Below are 18245 nucleotides of genomic sequence, written 5' to 3' on the forward strand. Positions count from 1 at the left end.
TCCTCTCCTTCCCTCACAGAGTTGCCCCTGCCAGCCCCTCTCCTTCCTCCCATTTTACACATGAGTACAGTGAAACATATAGCGGTTAAGTGACTTGCCTACAGCAGGGGTGGGCAAACTTTTTGGCCCAAAGGGCCACATCTAGATGGGGAAATTGCATGCAGGGCCAGGGCAGGGGGTTGGGGTGTGGGAGGGAATGCAAAGTGTGAGAGCGGGTACGGTGTGCAGGAAAGGACTCAGGGCAAGGAGTTAAGGCAAAGGAGGGGTGTGGGATGTACGAGGGGACACAGAGCAAGGGGCTGGGGTGTATGGTGCTGGAGGAGTTTGGGGTGCAGACTCCGGCCCGGCGCTGCTTAACTGGAGTGGCTCAGGGTGGCAGTGACACACATGGGGGCCAGCACCCTACCTGCCCTGGCCCCAGCCTCGCGCCACTCCCAGAAGCAGCCAGCACCATGTCCCTGCAGCCCTGGGGGGGGGGGAGGGCAGAGAGCTCCACACACTGCCCTCACCTGTAGGTACCTCCCCTGAAGCTCCTATTGGCCGTGGTTCCCCATTCCCAGTCAATGGGAGCTGCCTACAGGCAAGGGCAGTGCGCAGACTCCTCTGCCCTGCCTCCCCCAGGGGCCACAGGGATGTGGTGACATCCGCATATAAATATGTAGCTTATATTTAGTGGTTTTAAACTTCAAGCTGCTTTATGAAAGCTAAGTAATTAATCCTCACTCCCTGCTGGGAGGTAAATAAGTAAAAATCATTTTATGATGTGGAAACTCAGACAATGCAAAATTATGCAATAAGCAAACATCACCTAGCGAGAACGAGAACTCATTTTTCAGGCTCCGCAGCCTGTGATCTACATCAGCTTCTCAAACCACTTAAAAAGGAAAAATTTACATATCGTATCTAAGTTACACAGGAATAATTGAAGTATTTTAAATCATTACATGTTGTTCTTTATTAAACCAGTTGCAATAAGATAGGCAGATCTAACTCACTTAAAGCACTCAAGGCAGTAAAATAAAGTTCAGCAACTGTACACGGTTCCTTTGTTGTCTTAATAAATAGCTGGTTTCCCCCCATAACTACTTTTTAACAAAAAGACTTTTCCAGCCAGCCCAGTACATTATATATAAGCTATCTAAGCTTTTCTCTGCTTCCCTCTCACTCTTACTCAGATTAATTCCTTCTCTATTTGAATGGGCCTTTTAGACAGCCAAAATTCCCCGTCTTTTGTTCACACGCGTGTGCATGTATACACACACACACACACAGAGCTCCTTTGCTCCCTGTATTTGTAAACAGACCTTCCCTTCTAGGAGCTCTCAGATGCCCTCTCCTCTGCCCCGAGTACCTTTTTGGCAATGCTGGGCATTTATCGCGTTTGCTCTTGCCAACAGATGATGGACAAATACCCAATTTTGCCAAAAAAGTTGGGATGTCTGGGACAGGGCTTACAAAGGGGACTGTCCTGGCCAAAACAGGATGTATGGTTACCCTAGACTGCAGGGAGCCCTGGCAGCTGTGGGAAGCCCAGAACCCTGCACCTGTTCTGGGCGAGGAGCCAGGGTGCCCTACAGCAGCCCCCAGCCCATGTCCCTGCCCCCCCAAGTGCACCATCCAGAACAGATGGAGGGTCCAGGGTTCCCCATAACAGCCCAGGCTCCCTGGGCAGCTCTTACCACAGCCTACCTTCCAGCAAGGCCATAGAATTTCACTCAGTGATTTCTGCACTGAGTCTTTAACTTCTGGCTGAGCTATATCACATCTTTTAGTAAGACAATCTTGCATTAAAGATGTCATGTGATGGACAATCCACTACATCCCTAAGCAAGTTGTTTCAATAGTTAACTATCATTACCATTAAAAACTTGTGTCTGCTTTTTCAGTTTGTTTAGCATCAAATTCCAGCCACTGAATCTCCTTATGCCTTTGTCTGCTAGACTAAAGGGACCTCTGCTAAATCCTCTCCTTACGTGGGTACTTAAAGACCATGATCAAATCACCTTTTAACCTTTTTTTTGGTAAAGTAAATAGACTGAGCGTAAGTCTCTCACTATAAGCCATGTTTTCCAGGCCTCAAATCATTCTTGTAGCTCTTTTCTAAACCCTTTCTAGTTTGTCCGCATCCTTTTTGAAGCATGGACAGACACAAAAACTGGACACGGTATTCCAATAATGGTCTCACTAATGCTGTATACAGTGGTAATACCACCTTCCTACTTCTGCTTACACGTCCAATGACCATGTTAGCCCTGTTAGCCCCAGCCACGCATGGGAACTCGTGTGCAATTTGACATCCACCATGGCCCCTAAGTCCTTTCCAGGATACACAACCTCCATCCTGTAACCAGGGTCCCTTCTTTAGATCAGATCCTCCCTGTTCCTCTAGCTCAGGGGTTCTCAAACTGGGGGTCGGGACCTCAGAAAGGGTCATGAGGTTATTATGTGGGGGGGTCACGAGCTGTCAGCCTCCACCCCAAGCCCCGCTTCACCTCCAGCATTTATAATAGCGTTAAATATAAAAAAAAGTGTTTTAATTTATAAGGAGGGGGTCATACTCAAAGACTTGCTGTGTGAAAGGGGTCACCAGTACGAAAGTTTGAGAACCACTGCTCTATCTCCTTCACTGCAGGTAAAAGGGCCAGAGTGGCATAAAAGGGCCTTAAAAAACCCATATCAGCTGAGAGGATTTCCCCGGTGCAGGCCCTGTGGAAGACAGATGTTGGGCTGACCTCTGACCCCAGTCCAGCGAGTGTGCCAGGATAGGACTGTGAGAAGAAGGGTCATATCAGAGGTGGGACCACAACACCCAGCACTATGGAGATTCCTAGAGAGCAGCCCTAGAAGGCTGCTGTATCTTAGAGAGGCCTCCAGGGATGTCTAAATAATGCCAGGGCCCTCTCCTGGATCAGAAGGGCATAAAGGTTGCTGAAAGCCCCCCTAACCCCTGCTTCTTCCTGACCTGAGAATTCTATGCTGTATCTTTTAGAGGTGCAGAACTAAACCTCACCCTTAGATGGATGAGTGTACTTGGCTGTATTAAAATGATTATTATTTGAATGGGCTCAGCATCCTGTCCTGCTAGAAAGGCTTCCATCGACTGGAATACCCATGCTGGCAGCATTAAGAGCCGGATTCTGCTGTCGTTTAAGTCAGTGGGAGGAGGTATAACGCATATAGTATCTTTCCCAGACTGCTGCACAATTTAGAAGGCACTATCTAATTTGTGCAGCAGCCCGGGAAGGACACTATATGTTTTCCATTGTACTATAAAGGTGTGAAATCCAGTACTGTACTCTATGTCACAAGACAATCAGCTTCAAAATGCAGTGTATCCTAAATTGCCACATTGCATTTTAAAGTCATTCAATAAAACAATTCTCCTACACTGATTTTTCTTTTAAGAATGTCAGTTTTTACTAAAAAGCATCTATAAGTGCCTACTTCAAAAATAAAAAGCATGCACCTGAAAATAAAGGCTTTTAATAGGAGCTAAACATCACAAGTGAGCAAGTGTTAGTCTTCATTTAGGAATAATTAGTTCTGACTCCACTGAAAAAAATCTTACAGTATATGCCATGTCATTATATTAATGAGTCATAAAGGATGGAAACGAAATTAAAAGTAATTACCTATAATTTTGCATCATGTATCAGCACGGAGAAAATAAAATGCATTTATGGTTTTTCTCCATAGAGAAGCTTTATAATTTAATTGAGGTTAGAAATTACATATGACTTGAGTTCAGTTTTCTATTACCAGTCGTCAAGGTAACAACTTCTTTAGTAACGAAATAAAGCTATTTGTTTTTCCTTTAGATGAAAGGTGAATATTATAATATTTTCTAATGGGTTCTTAAAAGATTGTATAAAATGGTTTTAAATTTGGAGGGTATGTCTGTACGATCTTAATGCTCATAAACAGTGCTGAGAGATAACCCAGGAGATTGAAGTCACCTCGTTGTGCACCAATGCGGTTACCAATGCTAAACTCCCCAAGTTCTTGGTTTTGGTTAAGCTTCTGTAGTGTGTGAGAGAGAAAACCTTAGGGGAAAAAAGTTGGAAATTCCCTGCCATTCCAAGTATAACCACCCAATGGTGTCAAGGAATCCATCAGTTCCTGGGCTTCAGAAGGCACACACAATGGCTAAAAGATAGGCCAGTAGCACATTCCCCTCCTACTTATCACATCATATAGGTAAACTGCAAAGAGCTTCTGCCTATTCAGTGCACATGAATTCCTTTGTTGAGTCCTTCCAAAATTTTGCTGACAGTGATATCTTAGCTTCACTATCATGGGACTTTCATTGCCCCTGAGACTTGCAGTGTGCATCTTGCATTAAACTTATGCCCTGGGTACGGAGCTGACAGCGTTTGATTATTTCAATCACTGTTGGATGTAACAGTCACCTGTAGCCCAGACTGTAGTTTGTTGGGTCCCAGTGTCTGAGAAGAATGGGAGGCCGGTAACACACCTTCTCAGCTACCACCAACAATCCCTTTGATTCTGAGGCAAGCTACAGCACAGTTTGATTCAGTATCTCACAGGGGGCTGAAGGAAAATTTTCACTGTAGGCTTTGATCTTCTTGTCCATTTCCATCACTTCCAGAAATCTCCAGTCTAAAAACTCATCCAACTTTGCCCTCATATTCCTGGAATGCCCCTCTCTCCCTTTAGTACTATTGATGTTCACTTTTACCCAGCAGTTCTAGGTTTCATCGGAAATAAATTATTTCATCCACTATAAACACACAATTGGCTGGCTTTCTGCCAGAAGCTCTGAAAACCATGTGGTGGTTAAGATCCCCATTTTAAATGCTCACATCTGGCAACAGCTCAGATGCAGCAGCCCTGGGACCCACAGCCAAAACACTGATATTCACCTTGTGTCCCATCCCACCCATCTGGGCATGTAACACTCTGGATGTCATGGAGAATTATGGGGCACCTCTCAGTTCTCATGACAGCACCTGGCCCTATGAGACAACAGAAGAGAGTAGAGGTTGGAGAGTCTATGGCCTACCTGATACTCTAAAGAGATATAACTACTTACAGGCAAGACAATAAGTAAATCTAGATTCACTGGCTATCAAATCCACCACTCTGCAGAATCATTTGCCATGATGATTTCTCAGCTTCTCAGTCTAAAGGAATAAAGACACCGCATGGCTGATAATATTTCCAAAAGCTCTTTGTGAGAAAAACTATTATATTCAAAATATGTATCTCCCAAAGTTGCCTAAGATACACAGAGCTGCAGACAATAAGCCCAGAAAACATGGTGGCAGGCAGCCACTCCACTATGTTCAAACTAAGACATCTTAGCCAAACTTAGTCTAAGTCTAAGTCATCACAGTAAAACCATCTGCAATTAGAATTCAGGTACTTGCATAGTCCCAGGTTGCTCACATGCTAATGCTGAGTGTGTATAGGGTACATACATGATCACTGTGACTGCAAAGTCAAAACAGTTAGAGGTATCAAAGTTGCACAGATGTAGAAATGCAGGCATTTCACAGGGTGGCAGTGTTATACTTACTGCATTTCTAATGTCACCCACTACATAGAACAAGAGGTAATGCACGTTTAATCACAGGCCCATATACTGCTGAATAACTGGAAGGAACACTTCTAAACATGACCACGTCTAAATGCCACATTGGCTTTCACTGCTACTGCCAACATAGGCTGTGGTTTTGAGACACAAATCTGTGTCCACCTCGCTGTGATTTTAGCAATATTTAAGGTGTATATTCATTTCAGTGAAAACATGACATAATGTAATGTTCAGTTTTAATTCCTCCCCCTTACCTACCTCTTACCCCCCCCTCCAAAAAATAAGAAAAAAGAAAAAAAAAGAGGAAGAAATCAGGACATTTGAAGTTAAGAAAATAAACTCTTAATTTTGTTACAAAACTGAAAGTTTTGATAACTTCAAAAATAATGTAATGTGACAGCAAATTTAAATCCATCACAAACATTATTGTCAGAGAAGGGCCAAAACCAGAGACCCAGATATGCGCTTATTTTCCTGTCACAGTTCTAATTCACTTGAAGTCTTCAGAACAGCTCAAGAGAGTTCGCCTCTGTAATCAAAACCTGGATCTTGGTACATGGTGCTGGTCAGCATGGAACCTGAACCTAATCTGGAGACAAGTGATATCAAGTCTGGATATTCAGAAGCTTCCCCCACAGCCTCCCTCCAGACACCTGCAGTGGAGGTTAAAATGCTTCAGCCAAACAAGATCACTGATATTTACAGTATATGATTTCAGATGTCATACAACCTCCTCTCAGAGGCTCTACAGTTTGAGCAGGTTTAACACTAATAAAAGGAGGTACTTCTTCACACGACACACAATTAACCTGCGAGACTCATTGCCATGGGACATTGTGATGACCAAAAGTATAAATGGGCTCAAAAAAGAGCCAGATCAGTTCATGGAAGATAGCCATGATAGTCAGGGATGGTTGGGGTGACCTAAACCTCTGACTGCCAGAAGCCAAGAGGGGAAATCTGGGGTGGATCATTCAAACTGCCCTGTTTTGTACACTCACCTTGAAGCTCTGGTACTGGCCACTGTCAGAGATAGGTTACTGGGCTAGATAGACCATTGGTCTGACCCAGAATGACAGTTCTTATGTTCTGATGTTGGCAGAATCAGCGCTCTAGTCTACTGCTAGGAAACAACATGCCTCAAGCGAACATCATTTGCAGATACAGTAAAGGATTCCTGTAGTCTCTATGGGTACGTCTACAGTACGGGATTATTCCGATTTTACATAAACCGGCTTTGTAAAACAGATTGTATAAAGTCAACTGCAGCCGGCCACACTAAGCACAATAATTCAGCAGTGTGTGTCCATGTACCGAGGCTAGAGTCGATTTCTGGAGCATTGCACTGTGGGTAGCTATCCCGTAGCTATCCCATAGCTCCCGCAGTCTCCCCCGCCCCTTGGAATTCTGGGTTGAGATCTCGGTGCCTGACAGGGCAAAAAACATTGTCGCGGGTGGTTCTGGGTACAGCCTCACCCCTCCCACCATGAAAGCAGCAGACAATCGTTTTGCGCCTTTTTTCTTGGCTGAACTGTGCAAACACCATAGCACAGCAAGCATGGACCCTGCTCAGATAAGGACCGCAATCGTGGACGTTGTAAACACCTCGCGCATTCTCGTGCAGTCTATGCTGAACCAGGACCTGCAAATCCAGGCGAGGAGGCGGCAGCTACGGCAATGCGGCGACCAGAGTGATATGGACATCGACACGGAATTCTCTCAAACTGCAGGCCCCTGCGCTTTGGAGATCCTGCTGGTAATGGGGCAGGTTCTAGCCATTGAACGCCGATTTTGGGCCCGGGAAACAAGCACAGACTGGTGGGACCGCATAGTTTTGCAGGTTTGGGACGATTCACAGTGCTGAGAAACTTTCGCATGTGTAAGGGCACTTTCATGGAACTTTGTGACTTGCTTTCCCCTGCCCTGAAACGCCATAATACCAAGATGAGAGCAGCCCTCACAGTTGAGAAGCGAGTGACAATAGCCCTCTGGAAGCTTGCAACGCCAGACAGCTACTGGTCAGTCGGGAATCAATTTGGAGTGGGAAAATCTACTGTGGGGGCTGCTGTGATGCAAGCAGCCAAAGCAATCATTAAGTTGCTGCTATGAAAGGTTGTGACTCTCGGAAACGTGCAGGCCACAGTGGATGGCTTTGCTGCAATGGGATTCCCTAACTGTGTGTGTGTGGGGGGGGATAGATGGAACCCATATCCCTATCTTGGCACCGGAGCACCAGGGCACCCAGTACATAAACCACAAGGGGTACTTTTCCATGGTGCTGCAAGCACTGGTGGAACACAAGGGACGTTTCACCAACATCCACGTGGGATGGCCAGGAAGGGTTCATGACGCTCGCGTCTTCAGGAACACTAATTTGTTTAAACAGCTGCAGCAAGGGAATTACTTCCTAGAACAGAAAATAACAGCTGAAGATGTTGAAATGCCTGTAGTTATCCTGGGTGACCCAGCTTACCCCTTGATGCCATGGCTCATGAAGCCATACACAGGCAGCCTGGACAGTAATCAGGAATTGTTCAACTACAGGCTGAGCAAGTGCAGAATGGTGGTAGAATGTGCATTTGGCCGTTTAAAGGCACGCTGGCGCACATTACTGACTCGCTCAGACCTTAGCCAAACCAATGTCCCCATTGTTACTGTTGTTTGCTGTGTGCTCCACAATCTCTGTGAGAGTAAGGGGGGAGACATTTATGGCGGGATGGGAGGCTGAGTCAAACCACCTGGCTGCTGATTACACGCAGCCAGACACCAGGGCGATTAGAAGAGCACACCACAAATCGGTGCGCATCAGAGAAGCTTTGAAAACGAGTTTCATCACGGGCCAGGGTACAGTGTGACTGCTGTGTGTGTTTCTCCTTTATGAACCCCCCCCCTTGATTGACTCATTCCCTGTCAGCAACCCACCTTCCCCCTTCAATTACAGCTTGCTTAAGGAAATAAATTCACTATCTTTTAAAAATCATGTATTCTTTATTAAAAAGTCATTATAAAAAGAGGGAGAGAACTGACAAGGTATCCTGGCTGGGGTTTGGGAGGAGGATAGGAGGGAAGGAAAAGGCCACTAAAAACATTTCAATGGAATGACAGCCTTCTGGTTGGGCTGTCCACGGTGGTGGAGTGGGCGGGTGCATGAAGCCTTCCCCCACGCGTTCTTACACGTCTGGGTGAGGAAGATATGGAACATGGTGAGGGTGGTTACAGAGGGGCTTCAGCGGCACTCTGTGACCCTGCTGCTGTTCGTGAAGCTCCACCAGACGTCAGAGGATGTCAGTTTGATCACTCAGCAGCCCCAGCATTGCATCACGCCTCCTCTGATCTTCCTGCAGCCACCTCTCATCACGTTCGTCCCTCCTGGCCTCACGTTCACTGGCATCTTTCCTGTAATTTGATACCACGTCCTTCCACTCATTCAGATGAGCTCTTTCATTGCGGGTTACTTCCATGATTTCCAAGAACATTTCATCTCATGTCTTTTTTTCCTCCGCCTTATCTGAGATAGCCTTCGGGATGGAGTAGGGAGGCTTGAAAAATTTGCAGCTGCATGAGGGAGGTAAAAAAGGGAGAGAAGCATTTAAAAAGATAAATTTTACAGAACAATGGTTATACTCTTTCACAGTGAACAACAGTATTCACCTTACATAGCACATGTGATTTCACTACAAGGTTGCATTTTGCATCTTAATATTGAGTGCCTGCGGCTCTGGTGTTAGACATCTCACAGATGCAGGTCCGGGCAGCAGAATTCAACTTGCATGCGGCCATGGTAAGCCATTGTCTTTCGGCTTCTGCAGCCTTCATATATCCAGCGCCCTCCTTTCCCAAATACCAAGCAAAGCCCGTTGAGTGCTGCGTCTTTCTCGTTAACGTGCAGCAGCAGAAACGAAACTCCCCCTCCATCCAGTTCTCTGGGATAATCGCTTTACCCCTCCCCCCACCGCGTGGCTGGTAACAGGGAAGATCCCTGCTAGCCAAACGCGAAAAAGCTCAGCACCATTACCCCCTCCGCTCTCCCCCCGCTTGGCTACCTGCAAGGAAGGATTTCTTTTGAGCAACAGGCAAACAGGCCAGTAGGAATGGCCACCTCTGTCCCCTTAATTAAATTCCTGACTTTCAACCAGGTTACCATGAACGATATCACTCTCCTGAGGATAACACAGCGAGATAAAGAACGGATGTTGCTTGAATGCCAGCAATCACCGGGACCATACGCAGCTAGGCTTTGTCATGCAATGATACCAGATTACTTGCTACATGCATGGCGTAGTGAAGTGTCCTACCATGGAGGACGGAATAAGGCTGCACTGCCCAGAAACCTTCTGCAAAGGCTTTTGGAGTACCTCCAGGAGAGCTTCATGGAGATGTCCCTGGAGGATTTCCGCTCCATCCCCAGACATGTTAAACTTTTCCAATAACTGTACTGGCCGCGAATGCATCCCAAGTCCTCAGGGCAAATCAATCATTAAAAAACGCTTGCTTTGAAACCATGTTTTATATTTACAAAAGGTACACTCACCAGAGGTCGCTTCCATGGCTTCATTGTCTGGGCTACTGGCTTAGGAGGGCTGGGAGGATAATTCCGTCTGGATGAGAAAAAGCTCCTGGCTGTTGGGGAGAACAGAGTCCTGTGTGCTGTATGCAAGCTCGTCCTCCTCTTCCTCCTCCTCATCTTCCTCGTCCACAGAGTCCTCAGGCATGGCTGAGATTACCACCCTCACCTTGGAATCCACAGACGGAGTGGGGTAGTGGTGGCGGACCCCCCCTAGAATTGCATGTAGCTCAGCATAGAAGTGGTATGTTTTCGTCCCTGAACCGGACCTTCCATTTGCTTCTTTGGTTTTCTGGTAGGCTTGTCTGAGCTCCTTAACTTTCACACAGCACTGTACTGAGTCCCTGGTGTGGCCTCTCTGCATCATGGCCTTGGAAATTTTTCAAATGTTTTTTCATTTCGTCTTTTGGAACGGAGTTCTGTTAGCACTGAATCCTCTCCCCTTACAGTGATCAGATCCAGTACCTCCCGTGCGGTCCATGCTGGAACTCTTTTTAGATTCTCAGGAGACTGCATTGTTACCTGTGCTGATGAGCTCTGCGTGGTCACCTGTGATGGTGAGCTCTCCACGCTGGCCAAACAGGAAATGAAATTCAAAAGTTCGCGGGGCTTTTCCTACCTACCTGGCCAGTGCATCCGAGTTAAGACTGCTTTCCAGAGCAGTCACAGTGGTGTACTGTGGGATACTGACCGGAGGCCAATATCTTTGATTTGCAGCCACATTAACCCTAATCCGATATGGTAATACCAATTTCAGTGCTACTCCTCTCATCGGGGAGGAGTACAGAAACCGGTTTAAAGAGCCCTTTATATCGATATAAAGGGCCTCGTTGTGTGGACGGGTGCAGCATTAAATCGGTTTAACGCTGCTAAAATCAGTATAAACGCGTAGTGTAGACCAGGCCTATATTTTTCTGAAATAACATCACTGCACATTACTTGTAGCTTTGATTTGTTTCATTTGATTCTAATTTTTTTTTTTAAGGTGAAGAGTGCAGTTGAATGGATTAGTGCTGAAATGAACCTTACACGGTAAAATACATCTGCACTATTATTTCTCAAATGAGCTAGCGCCACTTTAAATCAAGCTACTTTTACTTCAGTGTCTTTATCTTTATAAGTGCTTTGCTCCAGAGCTTTCTATTAAGTGAAGTGTTTTTTAAATGAGTGTTAAATAATTTACATACATTTTTTCTGAAGAATATCCCCTTCTAAGCAGGATTTTGTCAATTTTATGTCTTTTAAGAAAACGAAAAAACAGAGAAGGTACTTTATGATTTCATCCACAGCATCATAAAAAGCAAGAGAAACTGGGCTTAAAAAAAAAAGCCTCAACGTTCAGAAACAGGAACGAACTAACAAGGATTATAATGTGGTGATTTATTTGCCTTGTTTCCATCTCTTCCTACTTTAACAAAGTCACGAATGAAAGACAAATAAGGGACGTTTCTTATTTTTAATTGGTGTGAAGGGTTGTGTTGTATTTGTTGGAGTTCTGAACCAGGCTACTTTATCATCTTAATTCTACCTTTCCCTACTTGCATGTCCCTACAGCTCTCATACTCATATTGTTTCACAATTTTGGATCATTTTAAAAAAATGGTTTGAATGTCCTGACTTTCTGCCAGCTCATTCCTGCATAGGTGACTGGAAATGCCAGGTTTCTGCTGGTGGCACTCCCTCCCGTGTCTTTGTTGTGAGGAGGAAATGCCGTTCTGTGCTGCAACCCCTCTACATGGAACTGGAAAGGGATTCAGCCAGTCTAATCAGAAGATCTCGATGGAGATAAAGGCCATCTGCGTTGAAACCCTGTACCTCTCTAAACTGCCTTCCTGGCTTCAACTAGTGCCTTTCTCCAGGGATGAAAGTAACTTAAAGGACTTGCCGGTACTCCAGAGTCCTGCAGAGGGGGAGGGGCCTCAACTGGAAGAGGCGTGGCCTCTATCAGAAGAGATGTGGCCTCTATCAGAAGAGGCGGGGCCTTTAAATCCCAGGGCTTTTAAATCAGGATTTAAAGGGCTCGGGGATTCAGCTGAAGCTAGGGGCTGGGCCCTTTAAATCACCCCCAGAGCTATCAGCTGCAGAGATGGCTGGGAGCCCTGTGGTTTGGGCAGGGGTGAAAGTAATTTACATTTCTTACCCATATGGTCCAATTGCAAGCAACCCACCTCTCCTATGTACTTCATTGATCCCTCCCATTGCATGACATAGATAGAGAAAATAAAGCTACTATTACTACTACCAGTACTGTCTGTAATAAAACTTTACTATTGGAACAAGCCTGAAAAAGTGAAAACTTACTGTCACATTTTTCTCCGTGTCTTCCCTCTTCCTCCAGCCAGGCTGCAGACACTAGGCTCCATGCTTTCTCCTTGCCTGGCACTGAGCAGCAGCTGCAGGGGCTTGCCTCTAGCTTGCAGCAGGGAGACTGGCTGAGGGAGGGAGAAGCCTGCCTCCTGCATAAGAACAGTTTAAACTCAGCTGTTCCCTGCACAGTTCAGTAACATTTCAAAGAGGATCTGCAAGCAGTTTGGACATCACAACCATGATCCTCTGCTGGGGAGGGAATGGGATAGATTTGAACTTGGAAATGGTTCCTGATTTTGATTGTGTTTTTTGTGTATAGGAGATCCCCTCATCCCTGGGGCAGAAAAGAACTGCCCCTGCCATGGTCTCACACACCCTCCCCCCCTCCAACAACAACTGGGAGTAAAATTAACAAGGATGCCAGAAACAGCTTCTAACCCTGGGGGCTGAACTGGGCAGAGAACAGCTGAGTTTAAACTATTCTTAGGCAGGCAGCAGCAGCAGGCATCTCAGCCAGTGTCTCTACTGCAAGCTAGAGCCTAGAGGAGAACCCCTGCTGGGGTGGGGGGGGGGAAGGAATGCAGAGCCTTGTCTGCAGCCTGGCTGGAGGAGGGGGAGGGAGGAGACGAGAAACCAATGTGACAGTGAGTTTTCCCCTTCCACCTGCTTTTATTAGCTCTGGATTTAAGCTGTGTAGCCAAATGCTTGTATTTGCTGTGTATATTAGTATAGGAGAGAGAGTCCCTCATCCCCGGGGGCAGACAAGGACCGCCCTTGCCATGGTCAAACACACCCTCTCCACTCCCCCCAGCAACTGTGAGTGAAATTAACAAGGATGGCAGAAACCGCTTCTAACCCCAAGGGCTGAACCACTCAGGGAACAGGTGAGTTTAAAACTATTCTTATGCAGGGGGCAGGCTTCTTCCCCCCACACACCAGTCTCCTTTTCTTACCGCTCCTCCGTACCGGCCTGTACTGGCTTACTTTCACCTCTGCCTTTCTCCCTCTCCTCTACCAGCCCCAGACTCCTCCTCAAGACAGATGTCTGCATTAACTTGTCAAGTTCTACAAAAGCTTCATTAAACTTAGGTTGGAATCCTCACGAGTTGGAGGCGATGAGTAAAGAGCTACACAGACTGGCTGTCTTACCTGCCCTGACCCCTGTCTCCCAAAGCCCAGCTTCCTCCACACCCATGGATCCCTGGAGGAACATTTGGTGAGGTGAAAGGGAACAATGCCACAGAAACAGCAATCCCCTATGTAGGTTGGGATTTTGGCTTCTCTTTGCAGAGAAAGCAGCTTGGACCAAAAATCCATAAATGATTCCTAAATGGTAGCAGCCAAACAACTTCTCAGATATTAGTGAGCAGCATGATACAGGTACAGTATGAGCACTACTGGCAATATCCTGTGAGAGAATGGAATTAAAACACTGTTACTGCCCTCGTCAAGAAGAAAGTATGTGGGTAAAATGGGGCAAGGTAAAGAATTACTAACACAACAGTGACAAAGGTGGGCTATATGATACGCCTTCCTTCGATATGCACTAACTAGTTCATGAGACACCATAAGAGTGAGCAGCAACTCACCCTCCACCCGTTTGGTAGTCAGTAAATTTAGGTGAGCTGTCACCTTATTTCACCCTCCCTTATTAAGTTCCTGCACTTCTCTGTTATGCAGCTAAGAATGGAATAAGTTGGATGGTGACTATGATAAGTTTTGCATGATCTCTAATTTTCTAGCAATATTGCTAAATAAGTCTTTGCACTGTATTATTGGAGAAAGATGGATGGATCAAACTCAGACTCAAACAGTGTCAATAGCTAAACAGCGTAAACTTCGTTGATTTACCCGAAGGCACTCATGCTAGGCCTGAATTTGCCTTGTTTCATTTTAGAGTAAATCTCAAGGACAAATGTCTGTATTTTGTCCTGCACTGTTAAGTCTCTGGCACTGAGCAAATGACAACTGCAACTTAATTGGCTTAGTCACTGACCTGCTGGATTCTGAATTACATCCAAGACTGCTATGGGCCTTCTCTTTGGGGCAGTGCAACACCCTTGTGTCTTGTAATTGCATTGTGACAAGCCTTTGAATGTCTAGCCCCAGAACTCCCCTTTCAACTTCACAGCCCTGTACGAATAAGGCCACTCCAAGGTCATGCCATGACAGAAAGAGGCGTGAAGATATTTGTACTCTGGGAAGAATATAAGAGTATTACTTAAGAGATATTTTTCTTCAGATATGAGAGTACACACATATACTAACATGATATTACTATTTGCCCAAGATAGGGGAGAAATGTAGTTTCTGGAGCAGATGTGTAAAGTAAGAGCAGGGAGCTGAAAGGCAAGAGTGAAGAATGACTAAGCAAGTGCCTAGAAATATTAAAGGGCTGTTATTTGTCTCTGTGTTTGAGATTTTGCCTACACAGTGCCCTCAGACGTAATACTATACATCAGAGAAGGTGACATTCTTTGTCTAACCCTTTAGTATCTTGATGGGTTGCACACGCTTTTGGATACTTACACAATGGTCACTTGTTCAAAGTGAGGGTTGAGTCAGGGAATGAACCATAAAAAATACACATCTTATCATACTAAAAAGGTTCTCTGATACCATGGTGCTGTTAAATTGAATTCTACACTATTCCTATTGACAGATTTCATAAATCTGCCCCATTAAGATATTTGTAGCTCTCACCTCACACATGAATGTGAATATGATATTTATATTAATAACAACTATATTCCTCTGAATGATTTGCAAATAAAATCAGAGATGATAAAGAAGCCACACCATAAATAAGATAGAGCCAAAAATATAAGGAAGGGCAAAGGGGTCACAAAAAACTGAACTGATGCTCAGTTTAGGCCAGGCCCTGTTCTGTCCTGTACACAGACACATGGGAGTAAACAGGTATAAAGTGCTTCCTTGTGCCAGCAACCAACACCACCACTCACAGGGCAAGAGGGGAAGCACACTCAGCACAACATCTACGTTCCCAGACTGAACAAGAGAAGGGAGGACAGCCTTCCTCTCTACAACTCACAGGTCAGCATAGCTGTCTTGATGCATCAGTAACTGTATGCTGCACCTGATATCAACTTGGAGCACTTTACTACTTCCCCAAAGCAATAAGGAAACCAGGAGGGAGACTGTGAATCTTAGAGTTACAATATTTCCTAGGCAGCTCCAGGAAAACACAACAGTATGCGGCCTCATTGCTCAGAGCAGACTGAAAGCTCACCATCATCACATATTTATAATAATAAAATCATATTAATAAATAATAAATATAAATCACCTTCAGCTGAGATACCAGGTGTTCTGCACAGCTGAAATATAAAACCTACCAGCCACAAGAGAAGGAGATTAAACCAGATCATGTAAGAAGGAGATTAAACCAGATCATGTAATAACTGCAAAAAAAAAAAATTTTTTTTAAACAACAAATTGTTAAAGTTCCTCTTCCTCTCCAAGTGCAATTTTTATGTATAATAACAACAACCAGAAAAAGAGAGAGAGAATGGCTCTATAGCCCGAGCTCATGGCATTCACTGAGGGGGGAAGATAGCCAGGTTCCAGTCCCTGCTCCAATGAAAATTTAATTATTTATACAAAATAGAACAGCTTCAACAGAAGAGACAGAGAACCCCATCCCAGAATACCAAATATCCCAGCGGTTAGGCACTCGCCTGGGATGAGAGATTTGGGTTCAAGTTCCCACTCCAGAGCAGGGATTCAAACCACATCCTAGGTAAGTGCCTTGGGCTATTGAGTATAAAGGAGTTACTGCCACCATCTCCTCAGTTTGGTGAAAAACTGAAACATGTCAAAGCAAACTATTTCAATGTTTCCAAATCTTCTCTCTTTTTCTCTCCAACCAAAACAATTCACCAGAATGGACCCGAGTTCACTAAATGTTTCCATGGACCCAGATCTGCATTTTTCAGAAAAAGAAGATTCAGAAAAAAAAACAAAACAAAAAAAAACAAACCAGCTGTAGTTTCCACATTGTTTTGGAGGGGAAAATAATGACAAAGAAAAAGCATCCTGGTCCTAGCATCCACTTACTCCGCCACTACACATCAGGAACCCCATCAACTAAGTCACACCAGTGTAAGTCTGAGGAAAATCAAGCTCATAAAATTTTGTAGCAGTGTATGTGATGTGTGTATTTTAGTTAATGTTATGTTGTGTGCAATATATCTGAGTTACAATTCTGTTAAAAACTTAACTTTGAGATTTTGTGTGCATAAATGTCAAGAATGCAATCCAAAGGATGCATTAATATAGATTTCTGCACTTGATTTCCTTGTTTTTAAGGGAATTAAAAGAATACAAAGGAAAAAGAAACAGGATTGATAAAAATCTGAATGTGAGCTGGGATAGTCAAACCACCACACATTCAAATCTGTCTGTCTGTGTCCATCAATTGTCTCTTGTTTTATTCTTAGATTGTAAGTTCTTTGGGGCAGGGATTGTCTTTTCACTTTGTTTGTATAGCACCTAGCACAGTGAAATCCTGGTCTACGACTGGGGCTTCCAGATGCTACAACACCACAAATAATAAATGTTCTATGACATAATAATCAAATAAATGGACTAGTGAAGTAAACAGTTGTGACGTTTTTGGTCAGAAGGAGGACAAGGTCATTGCAGAGTGAGGAACAAGGGGCTGCATGGGGCTTTTGAAAGATAGACTGAAGCTGTTTGTCACTCTGGTGGGTGGAGCATTAGCCAGGTGGGAGATGGTCAGGTTAGGGTTGTTTGTCACTTGGTAGGAGTCCCTAGACAACTTTCCATCCTCTCTACCACCTCTAATCATGGCCTTACAATCTCTCTATCTTCTTCTCCATCAAAATGATCTCTCCCTTTGTTGTACCCCATTCCCTTTCTTGGAAGAGCCTGGGGCAAAGCTACCTCTGTGCTGGGCCATGGCGTAGTATGTCTGCTTTGAACAATATGTATCCTGAACAATATGAATCTGGAGTGTTCCGCATCCTGACTGGCCATGCTTAGAGCTTCTGTATGTCTGGAGTTCTGAATAATGAAATAAGCTTTTGGGGGAACCTGAAATAGCCTCACTTTCCTAAGCAGACACTAGTCTGTGAACTCCTGTCATTGTGTCATTTAACTTTTCCTCAGTAGCTGAAACTCACATAGACATGAGCATATTCTTGGCAACAGCTCTAAGTTTTGACATTGACTGGGGTTTCCTATTCATTTTCTACCAACAGGAATGGCATAATCATCAATGAATAAATCATTTCTCGAACTAGAAGGGCTACCAAGTAACTAAAACATCACTTATCATAACCCAGAAAAAAATATTTCCTACTGGAAGTGCCATGAGAATTCTGAACCAAAAGAAAAAAAATATTAAGGACCATACTTACTATATGTCGTGCTGCAAAGACTCCATCAACGATTGCACAACAGAATGCTGCTACCACTCCAAAGCTGATAAATACGATGGATGCTACCAACTAGAAAGAGAAAAATGGATTTAACAACTTGTTTAATGCAATTCTTGAACCACAATTATAAAACAAATTGCTCTGGCAAACTAGAATGAGATGTTTCCCTTGTGTCATCAAATGTAATAATTTAGTTTGCCACCAATTCAGCGCGAATACATGTGGCACAAGGCAACAAGGCAGAAATTCTTGCAGCTACCAGTACCTCTGAATTGATATAAAACCCAATCTGCTGGAAAAGCTTAAATCTTTCCATTAAAAATGAAAAAAGCTGTAAGATCTATTAAATTCAGTAGTCATTTCTCCTAAATCAAGTGTATCAAATAAACCAGTA

The 18245-nt window shown here is 44.5% G+C and overlaps 1 protein-coding gene across 1 annotated transcript in view; it reads right to left on the bottom strand.

Annotated features, from left to right (window-relative positions):
* Positions 1 to 18245, bottom strand: part of TMEM255B (transmembrane protein 255B) — a 124724-nt gene that overhangs the window by 49245 nt on the left and 57234 nt on the right. Inside the window, exon 4 of the mRNA XM_050922658.1 lies at positions 17831 to 17920. Within this exon, the coding sequence (XP_050778615.1) occupies positions 17831 to 17920 (90 nt within the window). The remainder of the gene's footprint in view (positions 1 to 17830; positions 17921 to 18245) is intronic.

This window comes from Gopherus flavomarginatus, chromosome 1 (assembly GCF_025201925.1).
Source record: "Gopherus flavomarginatus isolate rGopFla2 chromosome 1, rGopFla2.mat.asm, whole genome shotgun sequence".
NCBI classification, from domain to species: Eukaryota; Metazoa; Chordata; order Testudines; family Testudinidae; genus Gopherus; species Gopherus flavomarginatus.